Here is a 22,857-nt window from a genome sequence, read left to right as displayed (position 1 = left end):
GAAAAAAAAAAAGATTCTTGAAATGGGGTAGGAAGTGTTGATTTGTAATATTGTGGGGTTTCTAATTAGTTGAGAAAAAAACTTTATACTATCTTTTCCACTGTTAGTTTGAAAAAAATGATTGCTTGTAGATTCCAAAAATCTCTTTGATAATGTGCTTATTATTTCTCACTGTTTTTTTTTCTTTTTCTTTTTAATGGTGGTGGAGGTTAGAAAAGAAATTGAAGAAAATGATGGCTGACATAATTTCTTGAATATAAGGAAAAGGTGACATGAAGTTTGGTTCTAATGGGAAAATTGAAGTAACCAAATGGGATTGAAATGGAATATTTATTTTTTCACATTTAATGGTAATGTATTAAAATCAAGTAGTATTTTTTTTTGTTTTTTCACTCGGTGTTCGATATCCGTATTATAGTCGCAACTAATTCGGATCGTGTACTGCAGGGGCTATTCTGGAGATGGCTGCTCCCAACAAGATTTTCTCCATAATCAAAGCTCGAATCCAAGATCTCTGATTAACAAAATGGTATATTGCAATGGTATACAAAGTGGTAGACCATACCTATTTTATTTTCTAAAGATTTCAAAGGGAAAAAGCAAAGTGAATTTCTGCATATTCCTATTATCAAACGATCTAGTGCAGTAAATGAAGTTGCACTTCTCTATTAATCGGATATTTCGATTTTGAGTTCTTATAAAAAAAATATCTTTGGTAAAGAGTGGTCTCTCAGAATGGACCCTATACAACATGTGCGATTTAATTAAACTTCAATATGAATATCGAATACACGTAATAGTTACACCAAATCAAGAATAGCATAATATGTATCATTGGTATGCTCTTTTACTCCATCCATTCTAAAATACTTGTCACATTTTGCTTCTTGAAAATCAAATTATACGAGCTTTGACCAATATTTTAAGATATATTTTTTCGTCATATTGATACTAGAAAAATTACAACTTAAAATACCTTTCGTAAACTTTTGAAATATTTATACTTTAATTAATATAATCAAAGTTAGCTCTGAAGATTAGTCAAATCGATTTTCCTATAAACCGTGACAAGTATTTAGGACAGAGGAAGTAATGAGTATCGCCTAACTATAATTAATTAACGTTCATTTTAATCTAATTTTATTAGTTAATCATATGGTAATAAAGTGTATTAATATGGACAAGTATACTTTTTTTTAACCTAAAAAGTATAAATATATTCAAAACCCCATTATAGAAAAGCATCATAATTATCCCAAAAGGTACATGATTAACTTAATATACATCATTTGATGGTTCATTTTGTTGTATTTACACTGATAATGAGTAAATTAGAGAGAATGTATATTACCTACCATGAGCTCATCTTTAATTAATGACAATTGACTAATAACAACTATGCAAATCAAGTTGTTATGATACCTAATAGTATGATCATATTAATTACTTATTTACTTTCTTTTAATAGTATTTTTTATTACATAGTAAAGATCGAAGAAAGAGGAAAACAGATAGTGAGAGTCGAACTCAACATAAATACGGTGTGAAATATTCCTATAATATATGATTAAGATAGGAGGGTTGGTAAGTTAATTACTAGCTCATTACTTAATCCTATTATTTATCTTTCCTTATAATTTTTATTTCAAGTTAATGATAACACTTAATTAGAGGTGTTATACGATTTGAATCAAACTTAGTGCATCAAAATTGATTAAATAAAAATAGATATCCTAACCTTTTTATTGGTTTAATAAGTAGTACTTTAAAATTACTAATTTGATTAAATTAAAAACACTACTAAAAATAATTCAAATACCTATGAATTTTTATTTGAAAACTTTGAATTTCTAATAAAAATTTGTGTATGTTTAGCGATACTCTGACTAAATTAAAAACACTACTACAAATAATTCAAATATCTATGAATTTTTAGCTGAAAACTTCGAATTTCTAACAAAAAATTGTGCATGTTTAGCGATAATCTGACTAAATAAAAGCCAGTACTGAAAATAATCCAAATGCCTATGAATTTTTAGCTGAAAGCTTCAAATTTCTAACAAAAAAATTGTGTATCTTTAACGGTAAATCACTAAATCTAGCGCCCGCCCGCATAAGGTTAAGTCTTTTTACATGGTGTTTTTGCATTTTTTAGATGAGTTTGAGACATCTGATTAAGACTGAATCGATCATATCCATTTCGCTACTCCTTTTAAGTAGTACGTGTCATAGTTCAATTAGCAATATGATAATCTGTATTATTATCTTAACTTGTTAACTAATCAAGTATTACATGTGAGATTAATTATATTAATTATGGGACCACAAATATTTTATAAAGAGAGAGAAAAAATAAGTGAAGGAAAGCACAATAGATACAGATGGCTTAACTTAGTAAAAAGAGACAAGTAGCTGGTTTTAGGGAGACAGCCAATTGTATTAACTTTTTATTTTTACTTTTTCTTAAAAAAAAAAAAGATACAAAGTTAAAAATGGAGTGATCAGAAAAAATTAGTAGCAGCCGGGTTGGTTAAGCACGTGATCTTTTTTATGAAAGGTCTCAATTCAAAATCTCGTATATACTTTTCCGTTTAAACTCGTCATACCAGACTTATCTAATATAATTTTCCTCTCTTATGTTATATGTTGATCATTATAGTGGAGCAAAATTTACCATATGCGGAGTAAAATATAAGTTCACTCACCAACAAAACAGTAAAAGAAATTAAAAGGAAAAAAGGAAGATAAAGTTAAAAATGAGAAATAAAAATAAAATAAGGTAAAGATCCCACCAACTAAGATTAAAAAAAATAAAAAAATTAAATCGTGAAAGTCACTTATACACTTGTCAAATTACTAATTGAACAAGTGTTTCCTATCAATAATTAATTTTCTCCCCCACAAAAGGATAATTACAAATTAAAAATACCTTTCTTTATTCTTTTTTCTTGAAAAGTATAAAATAGTCAAGTAACATTTATTTTAGCCACTCTAATAGAAGTATTTGATAATCACGATACATAAGATTCATTGAATTAATTAGAAAGTATTCTTAAAAAAAATTGATTCTCAAAATTTGAATACTAATATTTTTGATTAAAAAAAATCCTAATTATTCCACCAAATTCTTGATGGTTAAATAATTTCCTTAATTTGTTTTCTTTATTGTTTTAGGTATTTTCTATTACTTTTTGAAAGTGTCTTTGTGATCTTGATAAACATTTTTTTACAAAAAATTGATGGTGTTTGAGTTAGTTTGTATGTATCAGAAATATGACAAGATAATTTTGTTTATTCAAATTTTAAGAATAATTAATTCAAATTAATTATTAATAGGCAAGACTAATAGATATTAAATATTTATATGTGTATCTGCATTCATTTATATATGTGATTTTATCATGAAGATCTGAGTTTGAGGCCTTACATGAAGTAGTCTTTAATAGCGAACGTTTTATCCTAAAGTGAAACTTCTCAGATAGTTAAAGATATTACTGATCGAACTCGCTTTGCAAACAATATAAAAGGTCGTTGGTCTAAAGTATAAGGTATAATAATTTTGGATAAAATGTGGGATTATTTTATTCTATGTTTAATTAGACAGATTAGTTAATCTCAAAATTATTTATTCACCATTTATGTCATAACTAATCGCAAGAACTTTTTTCCATTAAACGACACCTAAATTTTATCACATACTTTAATTATAGGATATTCCATCTTATCCCATTCAACTTCATATTATTTATAATTCCAAAATTATAATTTCAACATAATTTAATCCGCTTAAGTAACAATGTTCCAAAACCATTGGCTTATAATTATAAATTCGTGCATGCATAATTTTTAATTGCGTACTAATTATTGAAGGTAAATCCAAGGTTTTACTTTCCATTAAACTCAAGATTAATTAATCAATTAATTAACTACAAGATAAAACACAGCAGAAAATCTAGGAAAACTCTTTGTTTTACTTAGAATTATTTTTTTCTGACACAAATTTTTTACATATAAATGTTTTACCTTTATTAGTGTCTGGTTTATTAGAAGTAGATAGATAAGGAACGTGATTCATCTTTTTCTCTCTCATTTTTATCCATTCAAACTAAAAAACACAGAGAATTTTTTGTACATTTTTGTCACCATCATTGGTTGCACGTGGCATTCCAGAAGGTAAAGCTCCATTTTTTTTTTTTTTTTTCAGGAAGACGCGTATTAGAATAGAAGACTACTGAGAAATATGTTTTTGCTGGTAGATAGACTTCATGGGAATTAGAATAGAAGGCTAGTATAAAATGTGTGTCCGTGCTAGTAGTAAGAGTGTTTGTTTTGTGTATGTATTATTACTAGTAGTTGTAGTGCTAGGTTTATCCAAATCTTCTTCGACAATAAATTATATTATTAATACATGATTAAAACCCTCTTTGATTAGTTTTTCTTCAAATTTTGAATCCCTCGACAAAAATCCTGGCTCTACTTTTGGTTATAATTATAGTTTTTTGTTTTTGAAGTTTTGGTGATGCGCTTGGATCAAAGTGTTGAGTAGATCGATTATAATACTATTTTGTGGTGGTCTTATTTCTGTTGCTATGTATTGTTTTCGTAGTACCTATTATTTTTCGTACTTTGTTACATCCTTTTCTTAATTATTCTTGTCTCGAGTCGAAGATCTGTAGAGGTATGAACTATGTATACTCTTATCTTTTTCGGACGCCATTTTTATAGGAATATACTGGAGTACTAATTAGAATTCGTCTTAGGTAGAAGTTATAATATCTAGACTTCGAAATCAAGACCTTTGTTTAAGAGAGGGCTGTTATAATTCATATCGAAACTCGATTAATTAAAATTTACGTTGTCTAAAAATTTTCAATATTTAAGCGTCAGATTGAAATAACTGATTAACAGAAGAGTACCATCGTTATATTAAAGCTCGACTAATTTAAGTTCGTTTATCCAACAAAACTTCAATGTTTTTATTTTATTTTAAGAACTTAAAGTTGAAATTTTTAATTAAGGAAGAAGCTGTACCGTATACTTTGTGGTCCCCAGAAGGTAAAGTTGCTATATTCATCGTAGCAAAATTCATGTTGTTATTCAGTAAAAAAATGTTTCAAGATTAGTTTTTAATTATTTATTTTTTTGGACTGTGATGTTTATATATATACATTTATTGTGTGTGTATGTGTTGTCTTTATATATATATGTTAATAGAAACTGCTGATACACATCTTCTCTTCTTCTCACCTCTTCAATTTATTTCCCTTTCTTTCTCCTTTGTAAGTAACAACCCATCTTTCTATGTTTCTTCTTATTGCAGAAATATTATATTGTATGTTAATGATGATCCAAGAATTGATTTATTTTATTTTTTCCTTTTGGGGTTGTATTTTTGACATTCTTGGTGTTTACTATATGTTTTTTTTTTTTTTTTTGAAATTCAAGATTATTAATTGAAGTGGATGATGAGTTTTTTGATGTTGTTTGTTTCAGCTTTTCTTCATGTGCATGTTCTTGATTTAATGATATGGAGTGTTGTTGATCTTTCTGTTGATCAAGTTCATTACTTTTTGTCTTTTTCTTACCCCCTTTTTGATGTTTGTGAAGTGATCATGCATTAGATTGTTTGAATTTGTGTTTCAAGAATTATAAACTTTGAATTGGTTAGTGTTATGTGTTCTTGATTTTTCAGTTTGTAAGAATTCCTGAATTTAACTACTGGTTTTGCTTGTTCTTTCTCTTTTGGTGTGGGCATAGAGGGGAGGGGGAGGGGCTTGGTAGGGGTGAGGTCCGCGTACACTCTATCCTTCCGTACTCCACTTTGTGGAATTATATTGGGTATGTTGTTGTTGGTGTAGTGAGAAGAGGGGGTGGGGGTGGGGGGGTGGGGGTGCCAATGTCAAAGATCAGCTATTTTCTTGAACTATGGGGAGTACATGTGGTGCAGTTTCTGAATTCTCATTTGGTTGTAGTTACTGTTCAGAAAGCTTTGTATTTTGAAATGATCTTTTCAGTTTAGTTATTTCTTTTTCGATCTGCTTTGATATGCTTTTTCGTGATCCGAGGGTCTACAGGAAATAACCTCTCTACCTCCTAATGTGACCCCACTTGACTTGTGGGACTACACTGGATATGTTGTTGTTGTTTAACCAAAAGGAAGGCATAATTTTGCTCCTTAACTTTTCTTCAGATTGTGCAATTGGAGAATCTATTTTTTGTTTCATGCTAAATGAGCATTGTGGACTTGTTTTGTTTTTCTTTGAGGTAAATCAAACAGAATTATGGTCCCAAATTGTTGTTGATTTGTTGCTTTGCTATGTTATGATTTGTGCAGTAGAGCAGTGTTAGCTAACATCCTCTAAAGAAGGATGGCTCTTTCTGGGGCTAATAAAGATGGAAGAGAGGTGAGGATTTATGAATATTTGGACGAACTCCACACCGATTTGGCAGATTACATCGCAGAATTATCGGAGGCTTCTGTGAAGGAGAGGGGAGTATTTGCTATTGCTTTATCTGGTGGCTCCCTCATCAGCTTGATGGGGTATGTAAGTGCGTTGTATTTTCCTGTTCAAATGTTTTTGTTTCCCTTATCTATAAGGTAGTGAATTGGTTTGAAATTCTGGGGGAAGCAGAAAACTATGTGAAGCTCCTTATAGCAAAACTGTTGATTGGGCTAAGTGGTACATCTTTTGGGTGGATGAACGTGTGGTGGCGAAAAATCATGCTGACAGTAATTACAAGCTTGCCAAGGATGGACTTTTGTCTAAGGTAGATAACTTTTACCTGATCTTCTTGCATGCTGTTGATCTAGCCCTCGTTTTTATAGTTTACACTCTTTTGTATTGTCGCTTCTTACTGCCGTGTTTATGTTAATGCACACCATTAATGGGATTATTGATACGAATCTTAGTTGTAACGATGGCTCTCCCTATTTTGCATTCTGATCCTTGATGACATGCACCTTTAGGGGGGTTGAAAGTGGTAGATATCCGTGATTAATTAATTCCAAAGAGTCTATGGACTTTTTCCTCTCTTCTTTTTTCCTCCGAGGGCAAGTAATATGGAGGTTCAAAAAATTATGCTTTTTTAATGTGTTGATGCTTAGAGACCGTGATATCTACAGATGTACGGTTTAAGTGCCTGTGTTTGCGGGTCTGTAGCTATCCCTTTGAACTAAGCTCATCGGCCAACTGAGGATGCTTATAAGGCTGATTCACAGTGAGTGTAGTGAACTGTCCGTCATACAAGATAATTTTATGTTGGCTTTAGTTCTTTACAATGTTCAATTTTAGTCGCTCACTATGGGTTTTTAGGATCCCGAAGTGGTTGAAATACTAACTTGAGGTCATACTAGGACCATCTACTTGGCTGTTGGCTTGAAGAGATTGATTTAAAACTTATCGGCAGTACAAGCAACATTTCTCTGCAGTTACTAAGTGTGACTAGTGCTGATTGTTTCGTGGATAAAGATTGACATAATGAATTTTGGGTAATTTCTTCAGTATTATTCGCTGTAGTTGCTCAGGCAAACATTCACTGTAAGTCTGTAAGCATGGTGGCCATGGTGCCTTGTGTGTCTTGACATCCTCGTCAAGCTTACTGATGTTTGGCAGATCTGTCATGCTTTCGTCTGCAAGTTATATTTTTCATAGCTCTTTTATATTCATTGAAACCTTACTCGATAAGGCGATAATTGTTTAAGATCTCCAATGAGAAAGAGACGAACAGTCTGGTTCTTTCTGTTTCCGCCAGAGTCAGTATTTTGAAATCATATTTATCCAACAGTTTTCTGCAAATCGACTTAAATATCTTCTTTAACCAATGGGTTGGCATTAGAACCGCCACTAATGATAAGGTCCTTGTTTTGACAATTGCACTCCGTCTCTTCACTGGTTTTTTGTTTTGTTCTTGTGTTTCTCCTAGTATTGCGGGTAATGGATGTTCTTCTAGTATGAAATCAATAGGTATAACTTTGAGGTTAACTCCTCTATGTGGGAGGAGAACTGGTACTTCGGTTCCTAAATTTTTCCTTCTAGATAGCCTCTCGATTACCAGTAATACGATTGTACCATCTTAGTAGATAGAAATGCCAGTTTTTTCATTTATCTCCCTATAACTAGGACAAAGGTGCTCAAAGTCTGGTGCCTATTTATCTCATCTATATTGTGTTTTTATGTATCAGGTGCCTATCGTTCCAAGCCATGTACATTCCATTAACGACACAGTCTCAGCAGAGAAAGCTGCAGAAGACTATGAGTTTGTCATTAGACAGCTCGTGAGGACTCGTGTAATCAGCGTTTCTGACATTAGTGACTGCCCCAAGTTTGATCTCATCCTTTTGGGAATGGGACCAGATGGGCATGTTGCATCTCTTTTCCCTAATCACTCCGTACTTGATGAGAAAGAAGAGTGGGTAATGTTTCTCACCGACTCACCCAAGCCCCCTCCGGAGAGGATTACTTTTACTTTGCCAGTTATCAACTCCGCGTCCAATGTGGCTATAGTTGTTACTGGAAACAGCAAAGCAGAGGCTGTTCATTCAGCAATTGATGATGTTGGACCTGACTGCCCGACGCTGCCTGCAAAAATGGTCCAGCCAACTAAAGGGAATTTGGTTTGGTTTCTGGACAAGGCAGCTGCCTCAAAACTTGACGGCGCAAAATTTTCCGAGTAGGGCCAGGCTTTCAAAATGTATGATGGTGTATGTAGCAAAAGCATATGCAACTTAGTTCATTCTCATCTTTCATCAAGTTTTCTCTTTTGATCTTCCCTTTTTTTTTTTGCAAATTTTTGACACCCTTTCTTGTTTGAGAAGAAAATATGGAACTTCTTGTTCTGTTGGAATAGGTAAAATCTTCCACCTGCAGTCCTCTCTTCTGAGGTGGGGTTTGAGAAGTGTGTTTGTTGGGGAAGATGGCAATAAAATTGGATCCTTCCTTTCTAAACTTTGCTTAGTTTCTTTGTAAAATTCTGGCAAAAACCATTGGTCAACTTTAGCAATTTACATTATGTGCAACAAGAGCAGTGTTGTCAAAGACGCGTTTAAGTCCTGAAGTGAGGCTCAAACAGTTTAAGTCCTGAAGTGAGGCTCAAACAGTTTAAGTCCTGAAGTGAGGCTCAAACAGTATGTGGAGCACTTTGCATCATTTAATGTGCGCGTAAGTGTCATCATCAAGGTTCTAAGGCATAGTTTCCCTTTCCAATGGGCCTCTAAGACACTAAACAGTTGATATTTCATTTTATCATAGTTTTCTTAATTTCGTTCATCATATTTGTCAAAAAGCCCACGCTTTAATTGCACTTTGCGCTTAGTGTCCTAATGGATCTTGGAGCATTTTTGTGTTTTTTTGCTTTTGATTACACTGAACAAGAGGACTGTTGAGTTATCATCTATACTGCTGCAAGAGGTTTAAGAGTTGTAATCTGGCAATTTCAGATTATAGCATAAAAACTCTTCCTAAATAGTATTCTTGAATGTAAAGCTTTGATACATAGAGTTAATTGCCACATACATGTTTAATGATATTATACATAATTGGGGTTCCAATATAAGTGAATAATATCCAAGGAATGTTGATGCCTCTGAGGTTTAGATGTTCAGTGTTAGACCACACCAGAAACAAAAATTTTGAAATCTGCAACCTGTTTTCAGCTTTATTCAACAAAAAATTAATTCTTCAGAGGAACTGCCAAACCTTGGTTGTGGTGGAATGGTAAACTTTGAAAGTGGAGTCATCTTTGACAGGGAGCGTAGAATCCCCATACTGGGCTTTGTACGTCCTGAATACGTAGTCGTCGGTCTAGCAGGTTCCAGACACTGGAGGGTAAAAGAAGGGCTCAAGCTCTAACATAAGTTGCTCGGACTCTCTAAAAACATCTTTGACAGAATCCCCATACTGGGCTTTCTACGTCCTGAATACATAGTCGTCGATCTAGCAGGTTCCAGACACTGGAGGGTAAAAGAAGGGCTCAAGCTCTAACATAAGTTGCTCGGACTCTCCAAAAATGTTGCCGTACCCGTGTCGGATCCTCTAAAAATGTACTACTTTTGGTTACTTTTGAAGGATCCGACACGCACCCGATAACATTTTTGAAGAGTCCGAGCAACATTGAGAAGTGCATTCAGAAATAACAAAGAAGAGATGATATGATATTGGTGTATGATACACAACAAATGCAATGCATTTTATGCTGGTAAATAATCTAAATTTCTCCAATATGTCAAAAAAAAGTACAAATGTTACATAAGAAAGCCTCGGGAGAATAGGATTAGTGATGTCGTTTTTCCCTCAGTATGGTTTCTCCGATACTACGTTGTACCAAAACTCGAAAAAATCGTGTACAAGCAGTTACAGCTACAATCACAGTGATGCCAGAAAGAATCATTTCCAACACCAAGACTTTCAACTTTCCTGGGGAAATGGGGAATCTGGCATTTCATGTCAACATAAGCATAATGGACTACAAGCATATACACCATCAACTTACAGGCACCAGTGTTCTGTATTCCCTTTCGGTTACCGACTTTATACCATGGTCGTCCGGTACCACGTCATCTTCCATCCCTTCTTTAGGAGGATACCCTAATCGCCTCACCTGTAGCCACTGATCTACTACACCACAGCTAATAGCATACTTTAAAGTTCGTTCCAGGTACCCTTTATCGGTCATGAGATGAGGCTGAACTGTAAGCATTCTAATGATACCTGAACAAAAGTTTTAAGAGAAATTAAGTTGACAGACCCTGTAACACGAGTAACATAATAATTTGTTCTTCAGAAGAAACAAACCAATCTAGCAGGTAGAGATACAACAAATGTCTAGCATCATAAGGAAGTACATCAAGAACCAAGATAAACCTAGGTCTCCAAGTCTTACACTTGTGCCCGTCCAAAGCAAAATTCGATATAGCAGAGGATACAAGTATAACATCACCAACGCAACACATTGTTCAGTCCAAACTACGGCTGATTTTGTCTACTGGTTTTCCCATTACAATTTTTCTCTCTCAAATTCACTAGATGTAATCGCATAAAGACATCATTTAGCAAATGAAAACTTTCCAATCATTATCCTGCCACAAGTTGGACAATATTCGTTTCATTACCAATGAAAATATACATATTGTGTTCACTGCAGGAAGATTTCTCTGTATATATTTTTTGTAAGTAACATTTGAGTAGAAATAGTGAGAAACTAATTAAATAGCTAAAGATATCCGTTCGCCTGCCAAAACTCAGATGGAAAACACCACGTGTCCAGAAGTGACATGACTTCAATCAATGTTTAGTTGTTACCTTACTGCTATCTGTTGATCCAAAGTTAAGTAAATATATCTCAATATACATGGCAACGATGTCAAGTTACCAATTGGTATAAATATTACATGCATTAGTCAAAAGCCACAAAAGCATCAGATAGCAGACTCCACCGTCTCTAATGAGCAAGCTTTTAAAGGAGTTATGAATATACACAAGGTGGTCATTCTTTTACCTGCAATAATGCCATCTCCAGATGCAGACATATCAGAAGTATAAGGGCTTAGAGGCACATCTTCCAAACCTAGCACAGAACCATTATGCTCCTTGGTGTAATAATGAATCTTAGAAGTCCCATTTGTCACGAACAAAATCTTTAGATTTTCATGCCAAAGTGGAGCAATTACTTCCGATGGATAGTGAGTGAACTTAGACCTGTCATTATCCTTGGTGTCGAACCTCTCGGATGGTTCTATTCCACATAGAAACTCTAACTCCTGTTTCGTGACCTCTATGATATCTGCAAGATTCCATGCTTGTTGCACGAATGCCTTGGCTTTTTCACCTGATTCCCATAGTGGGGATGGGAGGTTTAAATCATAAAAGACAACCCCTCCGAGCTTCTTTGAGATCTCTGTTGCTCGTAATGTGGTTAATCTCATATTTGGGTCAAGCAATGAGAATGTATTGAAGTAAAACATTTTTGCCTGTATGACAAATTAGAATGAAGGGAAACAACTTCAGCACTAACAGAACATACAAAATGAATTCAAATAAATAAAGTAACATTAGATTTTTATAATCCCAGTAGATTATGCATTAATAATGACTTCCATATTCATAACTCCTTAAAAAACTGTCAGGGAACTTTCACAACGAAAAGGAAAACTAGAACATTAATCCTTTCAGATTTCCAAATAAAACTATGTTCTTTCGGATTCTCACCTCCTTAAGGACATCTATATTGATCTCAGACTTCAATAAAGAATCCTCAGCACATGGTTTGGTGGTAGTCATCCTCAAGCCCCCCCTCTTACCTATTTTCATATGTGTAATGGCAGTTGCTTTTTTACTGTCAAGGCGAACTGATCGTGTTTGAACTTTATTAATGTTCATAAAATATACCAAGGACTGACCGAAATCGTCATCACCAAGTTTCCCCATGAAGGCAACTTTGCCACCCAAGCTCGCAAGAGCCACAGCAACATTACTTGAACATCCCCCTGGAGCCCTGATAAATTTTTCAGGATCCCACATCGCATCTTTCATTCTTTCATGCCATTCATGGTCTACAAGTCTATTGGCTGGCCTCCCTGAAGGAACAAATGCATGCTGTGCTGCGCCAAAGCAACACACAAGGGGTGGCCATCCATATGTGAAGCTAATATCCTCTCCATCATCTTTATCGACGTCCAATTCTTCATAACTATTGGCATCAACATTTGCAACATGTAGCTCTTCCTCAACATCACTAAGTTCTGTCTGGCTACCTTCATCCTCTAAAGTATTAACCTTCTTTCTCCTCCGCCTTGTGACTTTTTGAGTTGGTTCTTTCTCCAGGCTACTAGAGCTAGAAGCAGCTGCAAAATTATGCACAGAGAGATTTGCAATTTAAACTTCTAAACTTACCAAATTTAAAGAGAGCAAAAGATCTAAATGATGAGGAAGTTTGGAAGTCTTTGATAAAGAGATTTTACCTTTCTTTGAAGTTCGTTTTCGTTTTTCTAAGGGTTCTTCACTTGACCCTGAAGTTGGTAAGGCTTCCTCATCTGTCACATTGCCTTCAACATCTGACATGGAAACCTCAAATAAGCTCAGCAATGTCTCTTTTTTGTTCCGGGTTCGTCGAGTTTTCTTTGGTTTCCCACTTGATTCTGGTTCTATTACACCTTCTTCATCAGTGACGTTACCCTCCACATCAGATATGGAATCACCAAACGAACTCTCCACTGTTTCTTTTTTCTTTCGGGTTCGTCCCCTGGTTTTTTTGGGTGCTTCAACTGACCCTAACGTATTTTTGGCTTCCTCATCATTCACACGATCATCATCCGAAGTCTCAACTACTTTCTTTCGTCTAGACGAAACTGGAGCTCGTTTTGATGTCCTGCCAGTCTTTTTCCGAGCACTAACCACCTCTGTCTCAGATAACTCCTCAGTTATACCCTCTGGAGTTCCTTCTTTAGAGACTGCCATAAGAACCCATTTATTTTGTAGTTTAAGATCTTGAAGTTGCATTACTTTCATATTTGGGTAGAAGTTCCAATGCAGATGCTGCCTGCATATTAGAGAACGATAGAATCTTAGTTTTTCCTCTTCCTGTTTGAAGCATATTTTAGTTTCAGAAGCAATTATCCTTCAAATTTCCTTCATGTTTGAGATCAGAAACTCTTTAAGACACACGGTGAAGCGCAAAGACATTAAAAGGGCAGCCTAGTGCACTAAGCTCCCACTATGTGCAGGTTCGAGGAAGGGCCCGATCACAAGGATCTATTGTACGCAGTCTCACCTTACATTTCTGCAAGGAGTTGTTTCCAAGGCTTGAACCTGTGACCTCTTGATCACATGGCAACAACTTTACCAGTTACTCCAAGGCTCCCCTTGGACTCCCTGGCGAAAAGCAAAGATATTGAATCTTTTAAATACCCACATAACAATAACGACAAACACCCTCTCTGCATACCGACTACAACATACCCAGTATAATCCAACAATTGGGATCTGAGGAGGGTAGATTGTATGCAGACCTTACCCCTACCTTATCAAGTATGCGGTTAGAAAGGCTCGTTTTAGCGATTCATAAACCCTCACCGGGATAAACAAGCAAGGGTCTCATCCTCTACTTATACGGAATGCTGCTTCAAGATAAGCTACTAGAGAGGTTGTTTCTGATAGACCCTCCGCATACTGACTGATTACACATTTAAAAATTGCAACTTTAAAGACACTGATTGTGTTCTGGTTCTCCATACGTTAATGGTTTTTCTCCACATGAACTCCAATTATGCACTAATAAAAAGGGCTCCCGCCGTGCACTTGGCTAGTTCCCTCAAAGTCATCAAAAGAGCAACTCTAGCAGTAAAACCAACACTTTCCCTCTGTGCACTCATCAAAAGCATATAGAACAACAAAAACTACTACTACCTCTCAGTTCCAAACAAGTCGGAGTTGGCTACATGAATCCTCACCGACCATGTTACTCCATTTAAATCACAAATACAAATAACAAGTATCATATAAATAATTGAAGGGAACCCCTAGCGTAACAGGTAAAGTTGTCGTCACACGTTCGAGCTGTGGAAACAGCCTCTTGCCAAATTGCATACTAAGATTGCGTACAATAGACCCTCGTGGTCCGGCCCTTCCCCACACACCGCGCGCCCTTTTTAGAAAAGCACATAGAAAATGAAATAAATTCTACTTGCCTCAAACTAATGGAGAACTATATGAAAGCATGGACACAGAAATTCAACTTCATTTCCAAATTTCAGCACAACAGAACAGTTATCCACACATAAAACAATTGTAAAGGTGACAACTTTAGAACTACTATCCTATTTGTCTGTTTCTGGTATCATAATTTTTTCACAAGTAAACCAGAAAACACACACACAAATATATATATATATATATATATATGAGCAAAAAAAAAAACTAAAGAATTGAGGAAAGAACCTGGGAAGTGTAGAAAAGAAGCTGAAAGAAAGAGCAGCCATAGTAACAAAGAAGGTTAAAGTAACAATCTTTACAACCCAATAATGGGGACTTGGGGTTTTAGACCTTCAAAGGTGAAGAAGGTCACTCAAAAAGAACTGGATGAGGAGGGGTTTTGGGATTTGGGTTTTTCAGGGAACAAAAAAAATATTTCTTTTCTTTTCTTTTTTACTGTTTTTTCTTTTTAATTTCACATTTGGTGTGTGACTCACGTTAGAGCTTAACTAATCTATATTTGCACCGCAAAGGGCCTATTTAGGGAAGTATTCTCTACCGATAATTTTTTCAATCGGGACTTGAACCTAACAGCTCTAATTAAGAGAGGAACACCTATTCAGTGCACCACATCCAATGCACCAAAATTTTAGTAACTTACTTATCTAATTTTAATTAGGCATGAAATTTAACAAAGTAAATAGTAAAACTTTGAAATATTGTATTTTAAAATTATAGATATATTTAATGAATCAAAGTGTTCTGATCTTAAATATATTATATATAAAATAGAAACTAATAATGTGATCTAGTGATAAATGAAATGGATCAAGAATCTACATTTTTGTGTTCAAATCTTAATACAGACAAAAATGAATAGGTAATTCTTTTCGTCTGTTTTAGATTTGGTGAATAGATTTGCATGATATTTGTTGTTGATTGAAGATGGTAAATAGCTCATGAATTTAGTGGAGATGAATAAAATCTGATTTGTATATTATGGACTATGGTTATAAAAAATGATAGAAATTAAAGAGTTACTAAAATATAAAGAGATATCTTTTTTATATGGATTAAAAATGAAAGCATATAGACAAACAACAGTTTTAGTAGAATAAATTAATTATCCATATACCTAAAGACAACTTTCTTGATGACTAAAATGTCCCTAGTGTGTATTAAAATTTAATATATTGCCACTAGGTATGTTTTGGGCTTTGCTTTTTGTGTATATTTCATGTTTATAGAATGAAAATCCTGTAGATTTCTTGCATTTCTATGAATCTTGAAACATTAGGGAGCCATTAACATCATTGATTTTGTGTTATCACTATTGAGAATGAATATATTCAGGCGCTTGCTGCCCAATAAATTTGGATTCAAAACATCCAACAAATCTTGTAATGGTATATGAACTTCTTTTCACTTTTTTTTTTGGGCCTCTTTTACCCTTATGAGTTTTATCTATCTTTATATGCTCTGTCAGTAATAAAGTTACAATCTTTATATGATTCTGATGTAATTGGTATGTGCAATTAATGGCATTAATGGAATACTATTTAGTACAAAAAGTAAAATATCGCCATCGTTCAGGTAGGAAAAGTGAATAATTGATAGTCGAGGTATGTTTTGATAAATAGTTGGTGATAGTTGAGTTAGGAAACTCGCACACATAGTTCAGGTATGACCTAAGTTGCTCAGACTATCCAAAATGTTGCCGCAGCCGTGTCGGATCCTTCAAAAATACACTATTTTGGGAGGATTCGACAAGCACCCGTCAACATTTTTGAAGAGTCCGAGCAACATAGGGTATGATGCTCAAGAAAAGGATACTTTAGGCGTATTTTTGACTGTTAACTCTTTTAAAGAATTTACAAAGTCATGTTTCTGATTTTACTTTGGATAATGTCTGAAGTTACTTGTTGAGCTTTTGGCTGTTCTGATGGGTTTAAGCTTCTCATTTCACCATTTGATTGAGGGGTTTTGTTGAATCTTGATGGATGTAGAAGCCCTTCTCTAAATTTTTCTTTTTGAATCTTAAAATTTGAGATAAAATGGACCTTAATATAGCCATACTCTCTATAACAGTCATTTATCTATAACGACATTTCACTATAACGACCAAGCTTTTTTTGGAACCGAATTTTTCATGTTGTGTTCTGTTATATGTTCTCTATAACAGCACTTCACTATAGCAGCCAACAAATATTTAGACAAAAGATGCTGTTGTAGAGAGCAGCCTCTCTGCCTCTGCGGTAGGGGTAAGGTGTGGGGTATACTCTACCCTCTCCCAACCGCACTTTTTGGGACTACAATGAGTTTGTTGTTGATGATGCCGTTATAGAGAGGTTTGGCTGTAGCACATAATGTACGTGGAGGATTCATAGAGCTGATGCTCAATAAGTCTTATGATTAAGGTGTAGACACAGAGTGATTGATCGATTGATTAATAGATATTCTTTTTCGATGTTGTTTGCAGCACGGAGCATTTGCTCTATCCATTCGTCCCCGGACTGTGTAGTGGAAGTTCATTCCCCCGAGCAGGAAGTTATTATTGCTTTGGGAAGTAATGTGGGAAATAGACTTCATAATTTTGACGAAGCACTGCACCTAATGAAGCAATCAGGTATACAGATTACCAGGCATGCTTGCTTATACGAGACAGCGCCTGCTTATGTAACTGATCAGCCTCAGTTTTTGAATTCTGCTGTTAGAGGTGTCACGAAACTAGGGCCTCATGAGTTGTTGTCCGTGCTCAAGAAGATTGAGAAGGACATGGGTCGTACAACTGGGATTCGATATGGTCCTAGACCTATTGACTTGGATATTTTGTTTTACGGGAAGTTCAAGATTCATTCTGAGATACTAGATGTTCCACATGAAAGAATCTGGGAGAGACCATTTGTGGTGGCACCTTTGATTGATCTACTCGGTTCAGACATAGATAGTGATACAGTTGCACGTTGGCATTCGTTTTCAAAACATTCAAGCAATCTTTTCGAGTTGTGGGAGAAACTAGGAGGTGAGTCTCTCGTCGGGAGAAATGGGATGAAAAGGGTATTGCCAGTAGGAAACCACCTATGGGACTGGTCTTCGAAAACCTCCCTTATGGGTATTCTTAATTTGACTCCAGATAGTTTTAGCGATGGAGGGAAGTATATATCCGTAGAAGCAGCAGTTTCTCAGGTTCGTTTAATGCTCTCAGATGGTGCAGATATGATTGATTTTGGTGCACAATCCACACGTCCAAACGCTACAAAGATATCAGTTGAAGAAGAACTAGATAGGCTAATTCCTGTCATTGAGGCTGTCACAAAGATACCCGAGATTGAGGGGAAGCTTTTATCCGTGGATACTTTCTATTCGGAAGTTGCCTCAGAAGCAGTGAGAAAGGGTGTTCATCTTGTAAACGATGTATCTGGTGGACGGTTGGATTCCAGCATGTACAATGTTGTTGCAGCACTACGAGTACCCTACGTAGCAATGCATATGAGAGGTGATCCATCTTCAATGCAAAACCCCGAGAACTTGCAATACAACGATGTTTGTAAAGATGTGGCTTTTGAACTTTACGAGAGGCTCAAGGAAGCAGAGTTAGCCGGTATTCCTGCTTGGAGGTTAATACTTGACCCTGGAATCGGATTCTCCAAAAAGACTGAACATAATTTGGACATTCTAACTGGTTTGACAGCCATTCGAACAGAGATTGCAAGGAGGAGTTACGCGTTGTCTCATGCCCCTTTATTGATTGGACCATCAAGAAAGAGGTTCCTAGGCGATGTCTGTTGTCGTGCTGCTGCAAGTGAACGAGATCCAGCAACTGTTGCTGCTGTAACCGCAGGGATGTTGAATGGCGCCAATATTATAAGAGTACATAATGTTCAATATAATGCAGACGCCCTTCGTCTGTGTGATGCGTTACTGGAAAGAAAACAGAATACTTAGATCAAACAGTTGGACACGAGCGACGTTTTTTTTTTTCTTTTGGCTCATTCCTTTCTCATTGTAAACCTCTATTGCTCTGAGATTTTCATCTTTGTAAAAGAACTCTAACCTGAAATGATATATACCAGAAAGAACCAGAGTTTTGTGAGTGGCCATTTTTTCTCAAAAAGTTAGCCAGCTTCTTGAATCATTTGCTCCTTCTGAGTGCATTATAATATATCCTAAGAAAAGGTTATAAGTGAAAACTCATATATCAATATAAAATGACAGCAACTGTGTATTAAAATGCCTATTTGTGATCATTGGTGTTCAAAAATTTCCTGTCATCTCAAATAGTAACAAAAATGGCACTCAGAAATCATGTCCCAAATTCCTGGACCTCTGAAGATATGATGAACAATTTTTTTCAGTGTATGACTCATAACACTACTAACATCGAAAAGGGACTATCGAACTGATTCTACTTCTTGCGTGTGTACAAGAAGCCGATCACCACAGAGATGCCAACAACTGCTACTGGAACGAACCAATATTGCTTCGTAATTGCCATAACCTTCTTAGGGATATTTTTGCCCGCCTTCTTGACAATCTCAAGTTCTGGGATGGAAGTGGATGTTGGATCAAGCTCACCGATGAAGAATTTCTCCATAAGTTCTCTCGCACTTTTGCTGTGTCCAGCATCTTCAAATTCATCAGTGGCATCTTGTCCTACAAGAAAATGCATCACGAGTCAAATCATATTCCGGCTTAGTTGAGATTTTTCCAGTGACAACTCAAAAGTGACTCCTCATTATTATTTTGAGCTTGCAGTAATTTTAAGATAAAGAACGTGAATAAATCGGTACCTGTAACAGCAAGTACAACATCATCTCCCCCTGGATGCTCGTCCAAATAAGATGAAACATCATAAACCTGCATGCACCACCATGCAAAGAAACTAAGAATCTGAAGCAGCAAAATGGAGAACCAGGTAAACTAATAAAACATAATCTATATCAGCTCAAATGCAACATTTTGTTAACGAAGCTACACGACAAGCAGAACATCGCAGACAATAAGTTGCTAACCCAAATAGCCAATAGAAGGAAATTTTCTTCTTAATTAGGAACATAATTTTCACGCCTGCTCTCAGCCACTGGCAGTACATATATCTTAGAATATGGTTGGACTATGGCCCTTAGCGAGCAAACAAAAAGTTCGGCCTCAAAGGAGATAAAGTCACACTGTTCAATTTATTTCTTTGTTCAAGGTAATGGTAGTATTGGGGACAGCTTACGCAGCTCAACCATTTCATCCTGTACGTACTAACTCCCACCAGTACAAGTACCCCGGGTGACTCTACCACCAAGGCTATGGCAGATGAAAAGACGTCACAAGTGTTTTTTGTCTCTGCTGGGAATCGGGACTTGAACATGGTCTCCAAGGTTTCCACTCACTCTATTGACCACTAGGTCATACCCTTGGATGCAACTCAAAGTGTTCCATTTCATTAATTGACAAATTATCACTTTGCAAATAGACTTTTGTAAAGACCACCGGAGATCATCAGTCACACTTAGTGGTGTTGTAATTTCAAAACTATCTTATTTCTAGCAAATTGTGGCTAAGGCATAAAGTATGTGATGCCGAACTACCATCTAATTTGAAGTTTGAGGGTTGTAACTTATCCTCCTGGTTCCTGTTTAGAATGAATATCAAATCAAAACCAGTTTCATTCTCAGAGGTTCATGACTGGCAAGTTGCATATTCATAATTCAGGTTTATCTGTGCCACAAGAAGTTAAATATGAGTTTGGTTTCAAGTTAAGTTTACTCTGATAGTTAATACAAGAACTTACTAAAGAATATGAATAGCCTATGGGCAATGGGTAAATTCTTTAAATGCACAATAGTTTGGAACTTGGTTGAAGGCAAAAATACCAATCGTTACAAGGTCATTAGAGGCCACTCGAGCCTATCCAATCATTATACACTACATACTCAACGGACAAGGGCTAATCTAACCCAATGCTAAGCAGATACATATGATAACATTCAGAAGCCTAAATGACCTTCAACACGGCAATCAAGTCAGATAATCAACACAAAAACTTGAAAGTAGCTTTGGGCAATTTAAAAAGAATCATAAATCCTAGTAACTAATATGTGTCTGTCTGGAAAAACACAAAGAAAAAACTAAAATTAGATAAAGAGACGATCACACCCCCTGCAAATCCGATGACTCTATATTGTGGATTGATCTAAACCTGCATAGTGGCCGACCTTACATCTACCTCGTGGAGGTAGAGAGGTTGTTTCTAAAAGACCCTTAGCTCAAGTACGACAAATCAAAACATTCACAAAAAAAGGAATACGACAGTGAAGAAAAACATGTCAAATAATAAGTAAAGCAGTACAAAGCATCCAAGGAAAAGAAACAGTAAAAACACCAAAATACTACGGTAACAAGAACGACAATACATGTATAAGACTAATACTACGACAGACATGAAGCTCCCAAACTCCCATCAAGCCTAAACCCACTAAAAAGCAAGTCAAAGTTCAATGACCTACTAACCTTCTACCTTAATACGTGAATTCCATACCCTCCTATCTAAGATCATGTCCCTAGTATGTGAGCTCCATACCCTCCTACCTAAGGTCATATCCTCGATAAGTTGAACTACCTACTAACCTAGGAGACAACAATAACAACAACATCCTAGTGTAATCCGGCAAGTGGAGTCTAGGGTGGGTAGAAGCTATTTCTGATAGACTCAGTTTAACTGGTACCAGCCAAACCGTCTGGAAAAAAGAAAACAAATATGGTAGCAATCACAATACAAACTAATCAAAATGGAAAGCGCTACACAAAAAACAATAGAAAGGACAATAAAGAAAATGAAATAATGCAATAATCAGTGCACATATCATCGGTGAAAGCTGAAATTGAAGATAAAGGAACTACAAGCATAGTGCTAATAATACTGAAAAGATGGGAGGTCCAAGAATAATCACCAATCCTACCTCACAAGAAAGCGAGAGAACGCTCAACTTCAACTAACCTTCTACCCTAACATGCAACCTCCAAACTATTGAAGATTAAGGAACTACAAGCATAACGCTAATAATACTGAAAAGATGGGAGATCCAAGAATAATCACCAATCCTATCTCACAAGAAAGTGAGAGAACACTCAACTTCAACTAACCTTCTACCCTAATATGCAACCTCCAAACTCTCCTATCTAAGGTCATATCCTCGGTAAGGTCAAGATGAACCAAACATCAATCACATTTACAATAACAACACATTCCAAAACCCCATCATCAAATATTTAATCAATCACATTTACAACAAGAATATATTTCCAGAACACCATCAAAAAACAAAATCAAGAAAAGGGCTACAATCACAACTATCCACCATTAAAAAATAAAAAATAAATAAAAACCAACCCATTAAACAAAAGTTGAAGATAAAAGGGATGGAAACTACCTTGCCATCAATAACAACCCAACAATCATCCTTAGTGTTATGCTGAGCAGCTTCTTCCATTGTGAATAACTTTGTTAAAGTTGGCATTTTTTTCAACTGTTTGGTGGATTTTTCGCTTTCAAATTTCTGTCAAGAATCTTGTATTACCCAATTATCTTGCAAGGAGTTACTAAAACCCTAATAATGCTGAATACTGTGCTGGATACCTTGAGAAAGGGGTTACTGTCGGGTCGGGTCGGGTCAAACTAACCAGTAAATCCCTAATTATAGGATTTGATGTTAGATGGGGATAGATAACTTATATTTGTAGGATGGTGTTAAAAAAGAGGTGGTTATCGGGTGGTTCGATTTACATTTGTATTTAATGATTTGGGTTGTGGGTTTTAATAAGTGTTAAATTGAGTCCACGATCGAAATATATTGCTATATAAAAAGAAAAATATAATTATGTTATGGACATAAAAAGTGATCAAAATAAACTTAGTGCACTATTTTTATACACTACATATATAACGGCACAATGCTAACGACATCAAAGTTATATAAAAGTGGATACGCACAATGCAATATTCAATCTTTTTTCATATAATGCACTTATTTTGTACACTATATATACTAAAATAATGCACAAAAATAGTGCACTATATTTTCTTAATCCTAAAAACTTAGATTTTCGTCTCTCCACCATCGTCCCCCCTCCCCCATCTCTCTAAAATTTCAAGTTCGATGGTCCCCATCTCCTAATAATCATA

At 35.5% G+C, this 22,857-nt stretch overlaps 4 protein-coding genes across 6 annotated transcripts; 2 read left to right on the top strand and 2 right to left on the bottom strand.

Annotated features, from left to right (window-relative positions):
• Positions 1–4,963: 4,963 nt before the first annotated feature.
• On the top strand, positions 4,964–8,945 carry LOC107847434 (probable 6-phosphogluconolactonase 1). 3 transcript variants are annotated; one of them, XM_016691669.2, is made up of 4 exons: positions 4,964–5,055; positions 6,335–6,541; positions 6,633–6,768; positions 8,183–8,945. In XM_016691669.2, exons 2-4 carry the CDS (start codon positions 6,369–6,371, stop codon positions 8,672–8,674), a joined length of 801 nt encoding a protein of 266 aa, XP_016547155.1. In that variant the 5' UTR covers positions 4,964–5,055; positions 6,335–6,368; the 3' UTR covers positions 8,675–8,945. The 3 variants fall into 3 exon arrangements, with proteins under 3 accessions (XP_016547155.1, XP_016547153.1, XP_016547154.1); XM_016691667.2 differs by lacking the exon at positions 4,964–5,055 and adding an exon at positions 5,096–5,279; XM_016691668.2 differs by lacking the exon at positions 4,964–5,055 and adding an exon at positions 5,241–5,332.
• A 1,244-nt stretch (positions 8,946–10,189) lies between these two features.
• LOC107847436 (fructokinase-like 2, chloroplastic) lies at positions 10,190–15,322 on the bottom strand. Its single transcript, XM_016691670.2, has 5 exons — positions 14,931–15,322; positions 12,956–13,533; positions 12,204–12,838; positions 11,494–11,965; positions 10,190–10,706 (listed from the first exon to the last, which is right to left on the bottom strand). The coding sequence occupies exons 1-5, from the start codon at positions 14,969–14,971 to the stop codon at positions 10,480–10,482; spliced, it is 1,953 nt and encodes a 650-aa protein (XP_016547156.1). The 5' UTR covers positions 14,972–15,322; the 3' UTR covers positions 10,190–10,479.
• A 462-nt stretch (positions 15,323–15,784) lies between these two features.
• LOC107847437 (folate synthesis bifunctional protein, mitochondrial) lies at positions 15,785–18,784 on the top strand. Its single transcript, XM_016691672.2, has 2 exons — positions 15,785–16,090; positions 17,164–18,784. The coding sequence occupies exons 1-2, from the start codon at positions 16,024–16,026 to the stop codon at positions 18,627–18,629; spliced, it is 1,533 nt and encodes a 510-aa protein (XP_016547158.1). The 5' UTR covers positions 15,785–16,023; the 3' UTR covers positions 18,630–18,784.
• Positions 18,785–18,882: 98 nt separating this feature from the next.
• Positions 18,883–22,614, bottom strand: LOC107847438 (cytochrome b5). The gene is made up of 3 exons (XM_016691673.2): positions 22,106–22,614; positions 19,475–19,541; positions 18,883–19,337 (listed from the first exon to the last, which is right to left on the bottom strand). The coding sequence occupies exons 1-3, from the start codon at positions 22,190–22,192 to the stop codon at positions 19,090–19,092; spliced, it is 402 nt and encodes a 133-aa protein (XP_016547159.1). The 5' UTR covers positions 22,193–22,614; the 3' UTR covers positions 18,883–19,089.
• Positions 22,615–22,857: the final 243 nt, after the last annotated feature.

Source organism: Capsicum annuum, chromosome 11 (assembly GCF_002878395.1).
Source record: "Capsicum annuum cultivar UCD-10X-F1 chromosome 11, UCD10Xv1.1, whole genome shotgun sequence".
Classification (NCBI taxonomy): Eukaryota; Viridiplantae; Streptophyta; class Magnoliopsida; order Solanales; family Solanaceae; genus Capsicum; species Capsicum annuum.
Note: the sequence above shows the minus strand (reverse complement) of the source record. Positions and strands in the feature narration are given on the sequence as shown.